Raw genomic sequence first — 20,066 nt, forward strand, 5'->3', positions numbered from 1 at the left:
GCTGCAATAATCTACTAGTGATTATAACCACCAAATCAACACTGCCTCTTTGTAGCAAGACTGAATCCTAGTGAAGACCATATGCTTATATCTGCCTTGGGTGAGCTACAGCAACAGCCCCTTAAGCTTATCATGACTTCCTTTCTCTTTCACACTAATGACAACCAAGACATTCCCTCTTACAGTGTTCGTGATGAGATGGGAGCTCAAAAGAAGGGATTGATATCAGTAGTCTTGGGGCTATTCTCTACCATTTATTGGTGAGTTGCCTACCTTCCTTCCTTCTGGATGTTGCAGAATTTCAAGAAGAAGAAGAAGAGTTTGGATTTGATATCCCGCCTTTCACTCCCTTTAAGGAGTCTCAAAGCGGCTAACATTCTCCTTTCCCTTCTTCCCCCACAACAAACACTCTGTGAGGTGAGTGAGGCTGAGAGACTTCAAAGAAGTGTGACTAGCCCAAGGTCACCCAGCAGCTGCATGTGGAGGAGCGGAGACGCGAACCCGGTTCCCCAGGTTACGAGACTACCGCTCTTAACCACTACACCACACTGGCACACTGGATGGGATTAATACCCCATCAGCCCCAACAACTGGAGCCAGGAGCAACTCACCAGTGCCATGGAGCCACAACAAAGCTCTCTTGCCAGCAGTGTCGCTACCACATACTGGGAGAGTATGACAAAACAAGTTTGGGGCTGCAAGGGTGCACTTGCAGAACTAATCTAACACTCCTACCAGAACCACCACAGGGCTCCAACCTCCATTACCTTGTCTCCCTCCCTTCTGTTATGTGGCAGCGATGCCACAGATGGGAAGTTCTTGCTGCCCCTCTGACCCACCAGGGAAGGTGCTCCTATCTGGATGGCTATAGGTTCCCCATCCCTGATTTGGAAAAATTAGGTGCAGGTTGCGTATTATTTTCATAGGGGCAAAGACTGTGGCACTGTGATGTAGCACAGAAACTATGCAAGCTAATTGGGATTAATACTGAAAAGGAGGAAAAGAAAGACAGAGAGAGAAGGTGGAGTTGGTAGAAAATTACTGTTGTTGTAAAAGAGATGAGAAGGTTGCAAGGGATGTGGCAGGCTGTGCAATAAACACTATGGGCCTGAATCCATCCTGGCTGTGAGTCTTGCAAGACCTGCTCCCTGCCTTGCTGCTCTTTCTCCACCTGGCCTTGACTGACTCCAGCTACAAAAGCTGAGGCTGCTGAAAAGACTCTTGGGCCAAAGCATTGTTTAGGGGTGTTTCTTGTGTGGGGAAGAGTGTTGCTGTTTTTGACATTATTTCTCTAATTATTTTAGATCTTATGATGTATGTGGAAATTGTTTGATTTGGTTGTGTACTTTCTATGTTTTATTTATTGTTGGTGATTACTTTTGTTATGAGCATAATTATGTATTTTATTCATGCTGTAAGCTGCTTTGAGCATGATTTTAAGTATGGGAAGGTGGAAGACAAATAAAACTATGTATGTATTATGTATGTAATTGGAATACAAATGATAGCCAGGGACAATGTGGATGGGTGGGGAGTCTGGGCACAAGAAGAAAAGGCAGACAATGAAGAGGGAAGCAGCAATGTTGCAGTGTGGATATTTATAGGGCTGCCATACATCTGGAATTTCATGGACATATCCAGAATAGAGCAGTTGGAAACAGTGTCCAGGCAAAGAAATCACTGAAATGTCTGGATTTTCACTTTTTAAAATATGGCATTACTAATAGAGCTACCGTAAATCTAGATTTTCCCAGACATTATCAGGATTTCAAAGGCGGAATTGAGGTCCAAGAGGAATTATTGAAAGGCGGCGCTTTGTCCTGGATTTTAGGGAAGTCAAATTGTGGGGGTTTTTTGGCGGGTTTGTAAAGAAAAGGTCAACAACTTTGGCAGTTTCCTTAAAAAAGCTCAATGACTTCCGGGGTTGTCTTGGTTTTTACTTTTTGAAATATGGCAACCCTAAACCCTAGATATTTGCCTATTTCAGAAAGGAGAGAGGGTAACATCAAGTCATCCCTGCTGACAGCATGTCATTTATGAGACATTTCTGACAGCTTCTCTATGTATTCGCATGGCTAGTTAGTAGGTTAATTTAATTAAAATTTTGCTTGTCAACAGGGTGGTGGGTAGTGCTCATTACAGGGGTTGGGGCGTTGGGTGGGGGCAGCTTGGAGAAGCTGTTCTCAGTGGGACCTCCCCCTGTCCTCTCTCTCCTCAGTTTTGTTGCAGTTCCCTATTCACTGACCTCTTCCTCTGGGCCCAGATGGCTCCAATTCAGAGAGAACGAGAGGGAGAGAGAGAGATCCTTGTCCACATTTTGTTTTCCAGGCATTGGAGAAGCAGAAGTGTGGTTGAGCCCAGAAATAGAGAGATAAATAGAGAGAGTGGGAGGGGGAACTCATTTATCTTACTGATTTTGCCCCTGGAGAGGTCAAATGACAAGGGAGGGAGGAATGGGGCTCCAGGCACTTGTGGTAGAGTCCCTACTGAAAAGTGCCCAGCTATGTCAGTCACATATGTGAGCACCTGAATGCCACAGCAGCCTTTTACCTTTTACCACTTTTCATTGAACTATTAATGTAATAAGGAGGCTAAAGCCCCTTTGTACATGTGGGAGGATAAGACTCTGTGCTTTAAAGGAGGAATAAAATTGAGAGTTGTGCAATTGTCCAGACTAAACTGCTAATCTTGAACTAAAGGGTTCAAGATTTGGTCCTACCTAAAGGCTTTATGTTTTGTTCCCCCAATCTAAATTGAGAATGCAGCTAGCTGCAATCCTTGGAGCCTGGATCTCCTTATTAATCCCCTTCATACCTGTTTAACTCGAGTTCCCAGTCCAGCAATTAAATAAGGATCATTATGATGTGATTTATGGTATATGTGTAAATGTTAGAAATTAGTGTGGGTAATTAAAATATAAAGTGTGCACTGCCAGGAGATTGAGCCATTCTCCATGTCCTTAGCACAGAATAAGGAGCTGGCCAGATTATAAATAGACAGGTTTGCACAAGTTCACAGGGCAAAACCAATTAGCCAACTCATCTTTATGCGCTTGGAGTAGGCAGGGTGGGTTCAGATAACCAGTTTATCCACAGCACGTGATTACTTGTTGGAGAGATCCTACCTAGATATTTAGTTGCTGAGATCCCCTATATTGCTATATATGGGCTTTGAAGTTACATGTGAGCCTCTTGCATGTCCTACATCACATCACATTCCTTTCCCCACCCCATTGCTTTGTTTTCTAAACTTCTCATTGTAGGCTAAGGCAGAACATAGAAATACAAGGTGTTCCCATGTACATATATAACCCTACAGGCTGAAAGTCATGGAAATCCATACAATTGTCAGAATCAACATGCAATAGGTTCTGTGGTCTTAATTTGGGGGGCGGGGCGGGGGTGTTAAAGCATGTTTGCCAAATCTATGGTATAATCCAGAGGCCATCAGTGCAACTTGCAACATAATTTGACCAGGCTTTGGGTTGTATCAAATGCTAGTCTTACTCAGGGTACACCCAGCGAAGTTAAGGGACATGACTATTTAAGGTCCATTAATTCCAGTGTGTCTGCTCTAAGTACAACTTAGTTGGACACAACCATCCTTTGAAACCAGCACTTATCTGAATTTTGCAGTGCCGTACGCTAGCCAGGTAATGTGTACAAAAATGCATTTACCAGGGTGAAGTGTGCAGGTATCATCCAGGATAACATTAAAAAGGCATTATAAATGCACTAAACATTAAAATGCATTATAAGATTGCTTTGTAAAAATGTGTTTATTAGGCAAAAGTGCACATAAAACCATGTGCCTATTAGGAGAAATGTTGATAAACGCAGGGACTTAAAAAAAATAAATCCAAACTGATGTTGAAATGTGGATGACTTAATTTAAGATTGGGGGGGGGGTAGACAAGAACCTGAGAGAGGTCGGCCAGTTGGTGTGAAAGGATAGAACTTTTTTTATGTACGCCACAACAGCAGCAAGAATACTCATTGCAAAGTATTGGAAAACACAAGATCTACCCACCCGGGAAGAATGGCAGATGAAGGTGATGGAATACATGGAACTGGCTGAGATGACTGGCAGAATCCGGGACCAAGGAGAAGAGTCGGTGGAAGAAGATTGGAAAAAATTTAAAGTTTATCTTCAAAAATATTGTAAAATTAAGGATTGCTAGAAAGATGTTGGGAAAAGAAAATTATGTGGTTTTGGCAGAAATGGCATAAAGGATTAAGTGAAAATGAATTGGTGAAAGAGAGAACGTAAAATTATAGTATATTAAGATAAATTATTAAGATAAAAACAAGGTTGGAAGGATTTGCTGAAATAACAATTTGAATTAGAATACAAAAATGGGAGGTGTGAGGAGGTCAAGGAAATAAGTAAAGGAAAGAAAGCTATGTAAAGGTTCGATTTGCTCTTTTTTTTAATTGATTGTATTTTTTCTGTCTTTTTTATTTTTCTTTTTTCTCTTTTTTATTTTTGTAACCTTTAAAATTTGAATAAATATTATTTTTTTAAAAAAAAGACAAGAACCTGAGAGAAACCAAAACTGACAGATTTTGCCCATTCCTAGTGGCTGTAGAGAGACATATGAATGGCAGAAGAAGAAGAGGCTAAGAGGAAGGAGTCCTGCGGCTCTTTCTGACTGAAGCAAAGCAAGGCAAGGCAAACAACAGCAATGGGAAAAGGCTAAGCAAAAAAGCACAGCTAACTGAGCCAAGGCTGAGTCTATGGCTGAAGGAGCCTGAGGCTTGTGCTATCCCTCTCCTTACACAAAACAAATTGTGGAAGAAGGGGCATCATTAGTGCCCTTCCTACATGCATCAGAGAAAAGAGCAATCATATCGGCTGCACTACAAATGGCAGTCATGATTTGGCAGACAGATTCCATCCCAGAAAGAAAGAGGGGTGGGGAAGTGGCAAACCCCAGTTTCTGATGTGTCAGGTGTTGCCTTCTGGCCTGTTTTGCTTGCAATGAAGATTTTCCTCCAGCAAAAAAAGCAGGCAGCTTGGATTTCCCAAGAAGCTCTGCTGTGGAGGAAAAGCCAGGTGAGGTCAGAAGTTAAAACCATCGTGTCCCAGCTGACGGGGGGGAGGGGGGAGGTGGAGGGGAAGCTTTCTTTAATGTAACAACACATTCACCCACCCCTGCCTGTCTCCCTTTCCTGGAGAACAGAGTTTTACACTTGTCCTTCACACAAATAACCCGAGGGTGGGAATTATTCAGAAAGCTCATGTTTGACACCCCATCTGTTCATTTCTGACAGCGATATATAATGTAAAGCTATAAAAACTTGAAAAATAATGCAACATAAAAAGGGATTGACTCGGCTCCAAGAGGCCATAAACGGTAACAAATACCACTGTGTGATTTATTTTGTGCTGTAATCTTTACAGTAAGTCATCTTTCAGACATTTCCTTGTGACAGGTTTTAATAATATTAATGCCCAGAGCAATCCAAATCATCGCCAATAGACATATTTATCAAGCTGCCAATCCAAGTAAATGAAATTCTATAAGCAATAATGTAACATGTTAAAAGGGAGCTAATAAAACAAGTCAGCGGAGAAATATTACTTCAAAGAATTCTCCCTTCTCTCTCTCTAATCCGTCCCTGAATGTTATACAGCCAAAATGCAAATCTTTCCCCCCCTTTCGTGATTTATCGCTCCAAAAATATCAGTGACCTTTCTGCAGACTCCTGCACAGCCTCTCCTACACATTCATAAAGAGTGCAATGCATTCTCCCAGATTAAGTGAATGCAGGAGTGCTTAGTATTATTACTTTTTTTCTCTCTCCCCACCCTTCCACCAACACCCCCTGCCTTGCCTTTGGACCAGGATTTGATGGGTAGCATCAAAGGGTGAGATCTGAGGTCCTGGAAATTTATTAAAGACTGACATGCTATAACTGTACCTTGGCAACTCAACAGGTATTTATGAGCAATTATCCAGGTGTTAGATAAGTTTCAATTAAGATGGAACACAAGTGTACTTTTTCTAACCTAGGTGTGGTTTGTTCCCATTTAAAAACAAAACAGTTTGGTTTGGTTAAAAGATTTTGGGTTTTTAAAAACTCAAGATAGAAATCAGTGTGTGCGGCTGTAGCCAGCTTTGTATGATTACTATCTTATGCAGCACCCCCCAATCTGGTGGCTTCTGGAAGTTCTGGGCTATGGCTCTCATCAGCCTTACCAGCATGGTCATAGTCCAAGACATCTGTAGGGCACCAGGTTGGCAAAAGCTGATCGTAATTAGCAAATGACCCCTCCTCTGCCCAGATTGTAAATGTAACCAAAATGAAATTTGAGACTTGATGGCTTCACCAAAAGGAGAGTAACCAAACATCTGGGGGGAAAAGGTGTCAGCACAGTGGACCCTGAAGTACCCCCGGGGGGGGGGGGGAGACAGTGGTTAAAAGTGTGGCACTTACTGGAACAACTTCATGGCAAGTACTGGCACCTTTTTCCTAGAAGAAAAACTTCCTATAACCAAATAAGATTTTGTCTTAGCAGTGCAAGAAACAGCTTGAAGATACACAAGGGGTAAGTTTTACTCAACACAGACCTGTTGAAATTAATGGACCCAACTTTGTCGTGCTGGTGCGTATACACTGAATAAGGCTTAGTTAAATGCCACCTGTGGAATTTGAGTGGAGGAATTCATCCCAGGGTTAAGTTTCCTGAAAGCCATTAAAAGATTATCCCACAACATTATAATTATCCCTGGAACAAAGAGAAAGTGTTTAATGGTTCAGAGATCAAAAACATATTAGCATTTAATGAATGCTTGTGGTGGGGGATAATTAGAGGTAGTTTGGTAGGCACTGGTGCGGAGGATGTCACATGACATGACATGATTTTGTCCATTGTATTTTTGGAAAGGATTTGTAATTATTAATTGGTGGTAATCCTTCGGGTTGTTTTTGTTTTATTGCTTTCTGATATTTTCTAGATATTACCTGTATATAAATGAATTCCTGAATTTTATTAATTCTTTAGGGTGTTTTAAAAATTGTTATAGAATGGCAATGTGAATTTTGTTGTATGTTTAGGCACCTCTATGGGCTGTAAGGGACGCGGGTGGTGCTGTGGGTAAAACCTCAGCACCTAGGACTTGCCGATCGTCAGGTCGGCGGTTCGAATACCCGCGGCAGGGTGCGCTCCCGTTGCTCGGTCCCAGCGCCTGCCAACCTAGCAGTTCGAAAGCACCCCCAGGTGCAAGTAGATAAATAGGGACCACTTACTAGCGGGAAGGTAAACGGCGTTTCCGTGTGCTGCGCTGGCTCGCCAGATGCAGCTTGTCACGCTGGCCACGTGACCCGGAAGTGTCTGCGAACAGCGCTGGCTCCCGGCCTGTAGAGTGAGATGAGCGCACAACCCTAGAGTCTGTCAAGACTGGCCCGTACGGGCAGGGGTACCTTTACCTTTTTACCTATGGGCTGTAAACCGCCTTGAGTATAGTCCTGTAGAAAGTGAGGTATGGGAAATGAAATCACCCTATTACTATTTCCGCTCCTTTTTCCAAGTAGCAGCCAACGAATGGAGGTGATGGCAGAGGGTGGTGTAGAGATACACCTACATATTGGCATTGTTTTTTATTACATGTTATGGGTTGGAGTGGGGAAGAGAGACTCTGGCTGCAGTGCTGAAACATCTCCCAATAGCATGTCCAAAATGTAATCTCATGTGCAGGGCAATTCTATATAAATTAACTCTGAATCAAATCCTAGTGAGGTCAGTAGAGCAGGGATGAAGGAACCTGAGAATGTCAGAAACTACAACTCCCATTATCCCTGATCATTGGTCATGGCTGGTTGAGGCTAATGGGAGTCAGAATCCAAAAGAACCAGGTGGGTCACAGGTTACCCAGCCCTACAGCCGAGCTTATGATAGCACACAGAGTTAATGGTAGAAGTTTCTCTTCCAACTTAAAGAAGCAGAGAAAATTGTGCAGAAACAAGCAAATAATAATAATCTTTATAATTGCTGAAGATCTCAACAAGAATGTTGTTAGTAAGCAACAATGATTCTCACAAGATGTTAATGGAAACAAACTATAAATCATGAGATCTGAAACAACTCAGGTGTTGGACATCAACTCCCATCATCTTGGACCATTGACCATGTTGGCTGGGCTGATGGGCACTGAACTCCAAGAACATCTTGAATGTGCTTGGCTGGCTACCCTTGAACAAAGATTTCTCTCATTCTATTTACATTCTTATTTCCCAACTAACTCTGTCCAGTAGACTCCCTAACTCTTTTGGAATACCGTCAAATGCAGTAACATGCAGTTTCTCACTAACATTCCAGTGGGTGAGGGCATTACACCCAGGGAAGTAATTGTGTATAGAATTGCAGCCTAAGGGAGGTTTCAAAAAGGAGAAGCTGGAAGTTGACCATGTCTGGATTAAATGGAAGAGAGGTGTAGCCTTTGATGATTGCTACAGGAACATAATCAGGTTGAAATTATAACTTTTAAGATTGATGACACTGACCTAAGAGAGAAAGGCTTCTCCTGTATGCACACACTTGTACCTCACGAGTGGGGGACCTCAGGCCTGGGGGGCCAAATGTATCCCTCTAGTCCCAACTATTGGGCTCTCTGGACGTGCAACAAGACATCGTTCCTTCTCAGGCAACACTCCTCACAGCTCTTGGTCAGCAACTTCCTCAAGTGCTTCTGCATGGCAGGAATGTGTTCTTGAACTGGGATCATGCCTGTTGCTTGCCTAGATGAAGGCTAGAGCCATGTGTGCATGTCAGAAACACTTGATTTTTGTATGTTGTTGTTTTCATCTGTCTATCTTGGGAGACAATGGAAGAGTTCGCCTTTGGAGGTAAAGTCACGGCGCCTGCCGTGTCTGTAGAGACAGATATGGCAGAGACCTGTTTTGTTGCAGCTGGGGGCAGATGGTGTCCAGTTGTGCTGGGGCAGATGCTCTGCATCCCTCCCTGCATTCCCCCTTCCTCTGTTCACTGCTGTGGATAGAAGACCTGTCCGTCTGCAAGCATTGCAATCGTCTGCAAGGGATTCCCATATGACGGGGTTAAAGTCAGCCTTCATGTCACATTTGCAGACATCTTCATAACACAGAGTTGGCATGCCAACAGTCCTAGAGCCTGAAACCTGCTTCCCATTGAGCATGTCCTTGGGGATCTTGCCATCTTCCATTCTGTGTACATGACCAAGCCAGCATAGACATTGCTGAGACAGAAGTGTGAAGATGCTGGGAATATGGGCTTGGGAGAGCACATATTTGCTTGAGACTCTGTCCTGCCATGTGATGCCCAAAATCTTCCTGATGGCATATGGAAGGCATTGAGGCGTCACTCCTGGAGTCTGTAAGTTGCCCACGACTCACTTCCCATAAAGCAGCTTGCTCAACATGCAAGCCTGGTAGACCTTCATCTTGGTATTGGTCATTAGCATCACATCCTCCCATACCCTTTTGGAGAGGCCAGCCATTGCTATAACTGTCCAGCTCAGTGTCAATGAAAAGCTTGCTGGATATGGTGGAGCCCAGGTAGACTAAAGTGTCTACCTTCCGGATAAAAATAAGAGTAACATCTTTTGCATTTGTATGACTCTGATCCCCAGCAATCCCTGATATGTTGTCCTCTATGGAACAGGGCCTTGGGGCTGAAAAGGCTCCCCATCCTCTCTGTTCCTTGTGGTTATCTGCTGATGTCTTTTTCTCAGAGCCCCTGATTCTGAAATTCAGAGACTAGCTATGAAAGAGGGTTCCTGTTCGGTGCCCAAACAAGCCATGGAATTATCTCTCCAGTGAAGTTCACCAGGGATCCACACTGTTGTGCTTTCAGTGCCACACTAAGACTTCCTTGTTTTCCCCAGGCATTTTAGAATCTCATTATTTCAGTTCTTCTGGTATGGCATGTAGATTCAGCTCCTATATTTCCTGGTTGTCTTTTAGCTGCTGTGATTCAAGTTGTTTTATTGCATCAGTCTTTCCGTATTTCAGTTTTAAGTGAGGTTACATCGCTTAGAGTAATGGGTTTGCTGTTGTATTATTTTGATTGATTTTGGACAACACCTTGTTTTATGAGCAGGTTTCACATATATTAAATAGTAAACAAATACCTTTGCATAGCTACTTGTTCATTGAATTTTGCTCCAGGAATTTAGCAATAATAATAATAATAATAATAATAATAATAATAATAATAATAGTGACATTTAAGCTGAAACCCTGAAGCAAAATGAAAGGCCAAACAATTTGGGAGGAAATCTGAGGACATACAGTTTTGACATGGAGGGACCTTTATGGGAGTTGTAGTTCAACAACCTCTCAGGAGCCAGATGTTCACCACACCAGCTCTAGCTGATTTCATCTTTACACAATAACATAAAAAGGTAAAGGACCCCTGACAGTTAAGTCCAGTCACGAACGACTCTGGGGTTGTGGCACTCATCTTGCTTTATAGGCTGAGGGAGCCAACGTTTGTCCGCAGACAGTTTTTCCGGGTCATGTGGCCAGCATGACTAAGCCACTTCTAGTGAAACCAAAGCAGCACACGGAAATGGCGTTTACCTTCCTGCCGGAGTGGTACCTATTTATCTACTTGCACTTTGTCGTGCTTTCGAACTGCTAAGTTGGCAGGAGCTGGAACTGAACAACGGGAGCTCACCCCTTCGCAGGGATTCGAACCGTTGACCTTCCGATCGGGAAGCCCAGAGGTTCAGTGGTTTACACCACAGCGCCACCCACGTCCCCAACAATAACATAGTAAAGGTAAAGGTACCCCTGCCCGTACGGGCCAGTCTTGACAGACTCTGGGGTTGTGCGCCCATCTCACTTAAGAGGCCAGGGGCCAGCGCTGTCTGGAGACACTTCCGGGTCACGTGGCCAGCGTGACATCGCTGCTCTGGCGAGCCAGAGCCGCACACGGAAACGCCGTTTACCTTCCCGCTGGTAAGCGGTCCCTATTTATCTACTTGCACCTGGAGGTGCTTTCGAACTGCTAGGTTGGCAGGCGCTGGGACCGAGCAGCGGGAGCGCACCCCGCCGCAGGGATTCGAACCACCGACCTTTCGATCGGCAAGTCCTAGGCGCTGAGGCTTTAACCCACAGCGCCACCTGCGTCCCCTAACAATAACATAGGAAGCTGCTTTTTACTCACTACTGTCAACATGAAGTGGCAGAGGCTTCCCGGGGTTTCAGGCAGGAGTTGTTGTCCTAGTCCACCATCTACAAAATCTTGATTGTCAGAGCATATAAGCACATTATGTAAAGCTGGATGTTATCCAGTGTCCAAAAATGAACCAGATTAGATGATACCTGTCCCTTAATTTTAGTGCTGCTGCAGTGCTTCTGGAACATCTTATTAGGTTCCTTCTCTGATTTCTTTTAGACAGAGGCTGAAACTCCCCACCACCACCGGGAGGGTTTGATATATACTTTTGGTGCTGTTTTGTCCATCTTTCCACTGCTGCTTTTAAACTGGTGCTGTGCTTTTCATTGATTAGTTTAACGTTTAAATCTTCTTGTGTATTTTTGTGCTGTAAAACTACAGCACACTGGGTACTGTATGAGCAAAAGACCAGGCACAACACCAGAACTGCAAACACTAATACTACTGCAATTAATACTTCTGCAGTTAATACTACTGCAATTAATAGTAGTAATAGGGAAAGGAAATGCTCTTCATTACTAGTCAATCCTAGATTTAGGCTGTAATCTAAACCCATTTTGCACTGAGCTGGAATCAGGGTTTGGATACGGTGGGTGCGTCCCTCTTCCTAGCCCTAGTCACCTCTGACAGTTTCCACCCACTCCTCCAGTATGGCACACTGGCTTCCTCACTCCAGATTCACAGGTGGAAGTACCTCTAGTGGATAGCAGCCCACAAAAATTCTTTGGAAGAAGCCACATGCTTTCAATGTATGGTCTAGATGTGACCACATCCTCTGAATGAACAGTGCCAGTGTGCAAATGCACCCACTGCATTCTGCCCAAAACGAAATAGCTAGCTATATATAAATATTTACTGAACTCTAGTACAGTTGTGCCTCGCAAGACGAAATAAATCCGTTCCGCGAGTCTCTTCGTCTAGCGGTTTTTTCGTCTTGCGAAGCACGGCGCTTAGCGGCTATTAGCGGCTTAGCGGCTTTAAGAAAAAGGAAAAAAACTCGCAAGAACTCGCAAGACGTTTCATCTTGCGAAGCAAGCCCATAGGGAAATTCGTCTTGCGGAACGACTCAAAAAACGGAAAACTCTTTCGTCTAGCGAGTTTTTCGTCTTGCGAGGCATTCGTCTTGCGGGGCACCACTGTACTAAGGAAACCAGTTCCCTATGTTTGGGACAGGCACTCACTGTACAGAACTCTGGCTATGGGATATATGATATCACAAGCCTCTTCTTCTTCAGATAAACTTGCAAGTGCTGTTTTCAGATATTTTAAAAGAGAGAGGGAGAGGTGCACATATAAAGAAGGCAAGTCAGTCAACAAACACTATCTTAATTAATGAATAAAGCTACCAAGGGCATTGCAATGGTGCTGGTGGGGAGAAAACACCAGACTCATTCTGCAAAATAAAATAAAAAATCCAGCGAATTACCTTCTAAAGCGATTGAGAGGCATTGCAGTGTACAGGCTACAGTGGTGAACTTGGACTGAAAGGATTCCATTTGAGCCACAAAGCTCACTGAGGGATCTTCAACTGCTCACCATCTCTCAACTGATCCTACTTCACAAGGTTATTGTAAAGATAAAATGTGGGGGAGGGACCATATACACAGCTTGCCACCTTAAATAAGGCTTACAGCCAGCTAAACAGCCCACAGAACTTTACCCTAAATATAGTAAATGAATATTGGCATGTTCTGTAATATATGATGCATAAAATATGGTTGCTTAGTGCTGATCTTTTGATGTTAATTTCAATGCAGTCCATATATTTCCAAGCGTCTCTGCCTATGATCACGAGGACTACCAACTTGATGTTTTTCAAAAACTGAAACTATGGAGATTCTCTGGATTGTGGGGGAAATCAGAATTTAGTTAGATTTCCTTGCCCTCCACTACTATTCCCCCATTTTTCTGTTCTTTTAAAATTGCTTATTTCTATAGCAGCCTACTGACACAGATCGAAATAACGCAAGGAGATCAGATCTTGTTACGTGTTGCAATCAGTCTATGTTTTATTGTTGATATATTTTTTTCTGTACTTGATTTGATTTTCTTTCATGCATATAGTATACATTGTGCAATTTGTGGGTTGTTGTTTTTCTTCTTAAGATAACCGAGATCAGAGCTGGGATGAAACATAACCAGCTGAGTGGAGCACTTTATAGAATCATTGGAATGCACCCAAATGGTCATCTAGCTAAAGAATCCCTGACACATGGTCTTCCAACCTCTGTTTAGCAAAGAATTGAAAGAAACAAGATTTACCAACTATTGAAGAATAGATGAAGATGATGGACTATATGGAACTTGCCGAACTGACTGGGAGACTCTGAGACCAGAGAGAAGAGACAGTGGAAGAAGACTGGAAGAAGTTTAAACAATATTTGAAAAAAAAACATATTAATATTTAAATCTTAGAATAGCTTTGGAAGTGGATATAGGCTGTAGGGTTTTGTTGTTGTTGTTTAGTTGTTTAGTCATGTCCGACTCTTCGTGACCCCATGGACCAGAGCACGCCAGGCACTTCTGTCTTCCACTGCCTCCTGCAGTTTGGTCATGCTGGTAGCTTCAAGAACACTGTCCAACCATCTTGTCCTCTGTCATCCCCTTCTCCTTGTGCCCTCAATCTTTCACAACATCAGGGTCTTTTCCAGGGAGTCTTCTCTTCTCATGAGGTGGCCAGAGTATTGGAGCCTCAGCTTCACGATCTGTCCTTCCAGTGAGCACTCAGGGCTGATTTCCTTAAGAATGGATAGGTTTGATCCATAGGACTCTCAAGAGTCTCCTCCAGCACCATGATTCAAAAGCATCAATTTTTCGGCGATCAGCCTTCTTTGTGGTTCTAGCTCTCACTTCCATACATCACTACTGGGAAAACCATAGTTCTAACTATACGGACCTTTGTTGGCAAGGTGATGTCTCTGTTTTTTCAGATGCTGTCTAGGTTAGGATTAGAAGTAGAATATAGTGTATTTTAAAATATTATTTGTAAGGCATAAAATGTGAAGATTTTTGATATATGTGCATATGATATATGTAAACTGCTAAAGATGAGCTAAAATGAAAATTAGATAGTGGGGACTTGGGAAAGCTCACCTAACAATGTTTAGAAAAAATAAGGATAAGTCAAGAATTTGTTTATATTGTTTGTTTTTCTGTTTATGTTGTTCAATTGTGTTATAAAATGAATAAATTTTTGGAAAAAATAAAATAAAAACCTCCTGTGAAGGAGAATCCACTACCTTCCAAGGAAGTCCATTCCACTGTTGAACAGCTCTGTCAGAAAGTTGTTCCTGGTGTTTAGTCAGAATCTACTTTCTTGTAACTTGAAGCCATTGGTTTGGATCCTACCCTCTGGAGCAGCAGAAAACCAGCTTGCTCCATCTCCGATGTGACAGCCCTTCAGATCTTGGAAGATGGCTATCATATCACCTCTCAATCTCCTCTTTAGTAATGTTTGTATTTTGAGTTACATACCAGTGGGGGCAGGGGAGAACTGTGATCTTTTTGGTGTATAGGGCTTCTAAAGGTCTTAATCTGGCCCTGTACGGGGCAAACTTTTGCTGCAGTAATCTCCTCCTCTGCTGTTTGATGGCAGGAGTTAGTTTCAAGGGCCACGGGAACAATGGCTTTCCTTCAGTGCTTGCCCTCCTCTTGCGAGGGCTATAGAGAACATCTGACAGTGAAAATCCTCTCCTCTTTTAAGTTAAACAGCTGCAAAGATTTCAGCAATCTCTGTAATCCCCAAGGTGTAATCCCACAGTAAGGAAACTCGCTTCTCTTAAATACCTCCCTCTGGCATAATTGACTTTTCATGCACATTTTAATAATGATATTTCAGCAGGTTGAGAGAGTCTCTCTCCCCCCACCTTCTTCAAATTATGCTGCGGACACAGGGGGCGGGGAGCGACTGTATTGTAAACTTAATGATGAATTCCTCTCCTCCTGAACAAATTGGTAGAATGCCCTTGTGCATGTCTGTCTGTGTACACACATACATATAGGAGGGGGCATTTAAGGTGCTCTCCTCCAATATTTTACCACTTACTTAACTCATTAAAGGAAGATACTAAAATAGTGTCTAAATCAATAAATGAAAATGTCTTTTTTACCATTCACTGGGGGAAACGAAACTCTCCTGTGAAATCAGGGGGACAGTGTGGTGTAGTGGTTAGAGTCTTGGACTAGAAGCTGGGAAACCAGGATTCAAAGCCCCACTCAGTCATTAAACTCACGGGGGGACCTTAGATCAGTGACTGCCTCTCAGCCCAACCTACCTTACAGCTGTGAGAATTAAATGAGGGGGCTAACATTGAGCTCCTTGTGATATAAATGCAAGCAACCACTTGGTCATGAAGATAGGGAAGAATAGTCTCCAAACTTTTCAGGAGTGAGTTGCTACTCGCTTTACTTACCTTCTGAGGTAGCCAAGGGCTTTTCTTCTTCTTTATATGGCTTTATAATAACTATTTTAAAAAGTAACATCTACATCATAGTGATAAAGTTTCTCCCAGTAGCTCTCCACTGTTTTCACTTCTGGAAATGCCTTTGGATAGATATCCTGCTATAGTCCATTGTGTCCTATCCAAGGCATTTGAGGAACTGTTGCTTGTGGAAAGGGACACAAGGTTCTTCCCACAGGAACTTAAGTGGGACCTAGTAAGACAGGTGTTTGGGAATACTGAACTACAGCTCCCATTAACCCAAGAAAGAATGGGCAATGGCCACCAGGGGTGGAGGTTGAAGTTCAGCAGCATTTGAAATACCAACGGTTCCTCACACCTACAGGATGTGCCAAATCCCTTCTGGAATTTTTGGGAGAATTCTCCCCCTAAAAAGCAGTAAGAAAATATCCCCATGGGGGGGGGGGTCAGCCTATCATTAGTGAGCCTGGCCTTTGCTTCAGAAAGAGGTAGACCTGGCAGAGAGATGTAACCAATGGCAGTTGGGTGAGAACCCCACTTCAAACCAGAATTCAGATTGATCTGGGCTCAGCTCATAATGCGGCACAGAATCCCCAAATTTCAAAATGCCCACCATAAATAGTGACAAACTTCAGCCAGTCAGATCCAGCTGCCCCCCGCATTATTTGTAAAGTGCAAAGAAGGCTTAGACATCATAACTTTAAAAGAAGCATAACCTCCTTTCTCCCATCTCATGCTCACACAAATTCACAAGGAATTCAGACCAGGAAATGGTGCACACATAGATCTCCCCAATGTCTTACCTGTCTTCACTGTCAGTCTGAAAGGGGAAATTCAAGAAAGGGAAAAATCCAAGGGAGCGTGAAACTACTAGACTGCTCGAATCCTGCGTTGCTTTCAACTTATCTGAAATAAAAAGCATTAAGAGGCCATTTCTTCTCTGGCTAGTCTTAATTGTTTTTCAATAGCCTAGGGTCAATCAAAGTCATTTTGATAGTGGCAAATAAGTGCATGTAGAAGCATCTCATTACCAGTTTCAGGTTCATGGTAGCCCCTAAGCCAGGCTTACTCAACCTCGGCCCTCCAGATGTTTTTGGCCTACAACCCCCATGATCCCTAGGTAGCAGGACCAGTGGTCAGGGATGATGGGAATTGTAATCTCGAAACATCTGGAGGGCCGAGGTTGAGGAAGCCTGCCGTAAGCCAAGTGAAATGGTAATGTTCAACCAATTAGATCATCCCAAGTTGGTGTCAATATCAACATGGTTGGGCACTTGCTAAGATCCATGTTCCAGGAAGTGGGCGTACTGGCAAGAGCTCCCTGTACCTCCTCACAATTCCCCCCACCTGCTTGTTCACCTTGTCCTTTCTGGACCAGAGCTGGTGAGCATGCCATTTATGGTACTAAGAAGACAAGGAACAGTAGCTACCAATGTCCAGCGGCAAAGGAAGCAGCTCGGGGGCTTGGGGTGGTGTGCCCGGGGCGGGACGAGCTACCCATAGGGTTCAGGGTGAGGGTGGGGTGAGCTGACCATAGGGGTGGGGTGCACCGGGGGGCCTCCAGACTCTGCCTGCCTCCTCCCACTCAGCCGCCCTACAGCTGGGGGGAGGCAGCATATGAACCGTTTGGGCAGCGCAGAGCCTGCGCGTGCCCCAGCCACCACGTCTCTCCCAGGAGGGACATGTGGCTCGGGCACACTGCAGGCCCTGTGGCGAGTGCCACCCGGCATTTTGTCACCCCCTCAGTGGTGAGACCCGGGGCAGCCCACCCCCACCCACCCCCGTTCCTCCACCCCTGTCAATGTCTGATGCCTTGATGGTTCTCTGTCTGGCAAGCAGGGGCACCAGCTATAGAGGGCAGAAGGGGCTTCAGCCCCCTCAATATTTCTAGGCAGGGAGCTGAGCCCCCCCCCCAGTATCCAGGGGGCTGCCATCTTCTGCCGCCTCCGACAAGCACTGGGCGGGGGCAGGAGGCATGGAGGGTGATTTTCACCCTCCCTGCTCCCCGCCATGATCTCCAGAGCATCTTCTGGGAAGACCCCCCCCCCAATGTTGGCTTCCAATTGGTAAGCCTGCTGGCAGGCAAGGAGGTGATAGCAGTACTGAGCTTTAGCAGGAACAGCTAGTGATACTGGCCTTTAGAAAGAGGTAGACACACTTTGGGAGGGGGCTTCATGGAGATATTCACACTGTTATCACACACCAGATAACAGTGTTTGGTGAAACTTTAGTGATTATAAAGTAGGTAAGAGGGGTTGGCATGGTAGTAGGGCAAGGATCTATTATTATTATTATTATTATTATTATTATTTATTCGTTTCAACTAAAAAAAGAGAAGTTTATATATACAACAATATTCAATACCAAAGCTGGAACAAAGAAAAAAGAAGGAAGAAGAAGAAGATAAGGAAAAACAAGTACATAATTTTATACAATTCTTCTGTACGAATATAATAACAAATTGTCCTTTATGTTCATACAAATAAAATTTCGTAAAAAGAAGGGGAAAAGGGGGGAAAAGAAAAAAGATTTCTATAAATAAACTTTTAAAAGACTTCCAAATTTTTTAATTTACTGTGTCTATTCTTTCCTTTATAACGCACAGCCTCATATTACATTCAATTATCTTCATATATCCTAACATAGTATTATTTACAGTTTTTGTTTTGCAAGAATCATTCTAGTTCTCCTAAGAGAATTTCATTCTCATAACGATTTTTAAAGTATTCTTTAAATATAAAAGTTATCAGGAAGAGTAAGAAACGACATGAAACAGAGAGTCAATAAGGAATGGAGAATATTTAAAGGATCAATTATTGATTCCCATCAGCACTTGCTGTTGGAATGGCATTCTGTTCAATGGTTGGGATTGCACAGTCCAGTCCTGCCTTCCATGGAAGTTGACTAGTGTTAGACCCTGGCTACCATACGGGACAGGCCAGCATTCAGGATCCCACTGGAGACACATTCTGGCCTGGCAGGACTCCACCTCAGCTAGGAGCATACCCTGAACCTATATTTTCTCCAAGCCCCTTATGGCCCCCTTACTATTCTGATACTACCCAGTACCATAAACACACAGAGTTGCCACAGAATATTGAGAATGCTTAACATGATGAAGCACTCATTAAGAGCCAACTGACGTTGAGAGAAAAACCCCTTTCTGCTCCTGTTAATCAATGACCTAAGGAACTCAGTGAGGCCACTAACATCACAGGTGGGCAGGTGCGATAGCTCATCGGGCAAAAAGTGCCCAATCTACTTGGGGGTGAAGCTTTTAAGCACTTGGTCTTTCCCATGCCATGTGAGCTCCCATGGGATAATACAACTTCTTGTAGACTCTTGCAAGGGCACTGTGGGAAACTTATGCCCCACCTGTCCACTGTCCCAGAGCCACTGAGTCATTGGCCAAAGATACTCCATTTGCTTGGTGTGTGGAAGAGAACTTACTAGACCTTCAGCGGAAATTGAATGCTGTGGAATTATAAGAAACCACACTGGGCTGAGCAGTAGCTTTTTTAATTTTATGTAGCCATGGAACCAACACCAAACGTGAACACTATAGAGAAATCACATTTGTCTGAAGATAGGCAAATGCTTACATTGGGTTTTCTACATTTGCATGTCAGTTTGCTAGACCTCGTGAGACTTCTTCAGCATTTTAGTGCAGATTTCTCCTCATAAACATGCACATTTATTTTGTAAGGTGTTTATCCAACCCTAAATATTATTACAGCCAATTTCCTCTAATGTAATGTGTTCTATTTTCACTAATATATGAATTTTTAAATGCACACTTTCCCCTAATATATACATTTGCATAGACATTATGTGGTTGGGGAAATACAGCACAAAATTCAGAGAAAGTGAGAATTTCAAAGGATAGCTGTCTTTTGTTTCACAGATTGGTTTGGGGAAGTGTGAATTCAGTAGGTTCATGTTAAAAGTGAACTGAACTGAATTTCCCCTCCCACCCCTATCTCTCATGAATGTAATGTGTGAACAAGCCCACAGGTGTGCACTTCTGAGATCTCACTGAGGATGTGTGTTCCTGCGAAATCTACCAAGGCAACAAAACAGTCGGGTTAGCAGTGGGGCTTGCCTGCCATCTGCTGTTCAAATAAAAGATAGAATGTTTAAGAATAAATCCTTGAACAGACCATGGCCAGTTCAAACACTCTGTGGGAGTAACAGTTCTCAAAGCAGTAAAGCTGGCATTAACTACAGCTTCACATACTCTGGGAGATAAATGTTCCTGTTTGGTGAGCCTCTGTGCTCATCTTCATTAACCTAGTAGCCTCCAGATGTTTTGGACTACAACTTCCATCAGCCCCAGCCAGCAAGGATGGGCTTGATGGGAGCTGTGGTTCAAACACAGCTTCAAAAAAGCCGTGTAGAGCACCAGGTTGCTGAGGGCTGCCCTGTGCTGTTTTAGCAACTTAGCACAAGCATGGCTCCCAGTAACAAAGACCCAAGTGGCTA

General features: G+C 43.5%; 1 protein-coding gene across 1 annotated transcript in view; it reads right to left on the reverse strand.

Annotated features, from left to right (window-relative positions):
* The window catches only part of KCNU1 (potassium calcium-activated channel subfamily U member 1), an 86,651-nt gene that overhangs the window by 32,538 nt on the left and 34,047 nt on the right, over positions 1–20,066 (reverse strand). Inside the window, exon 19 of the mRNA XM_079954942.1 lies at positions 16,388–16,490. Coding sequence (XP_079811068.1) covers positions 16,388–16,490 — 103 coding nt within the window. The remainder of the gene's footprint in view (positions 1–16,387; positions 16,491–20,066) is intronic.

This window comes from Podarcis cretensis (genome assembly GCF_951804945.1).
Source record: "Podarcis cretensis genome assembly, chromosome: 15".
Taxonomy (NCBI): Eukaryota; Metazoa; Chordata; class Lepidosauria; order Squamata; family Lacertidae; genus Podarcis; species Podarcis cretensis.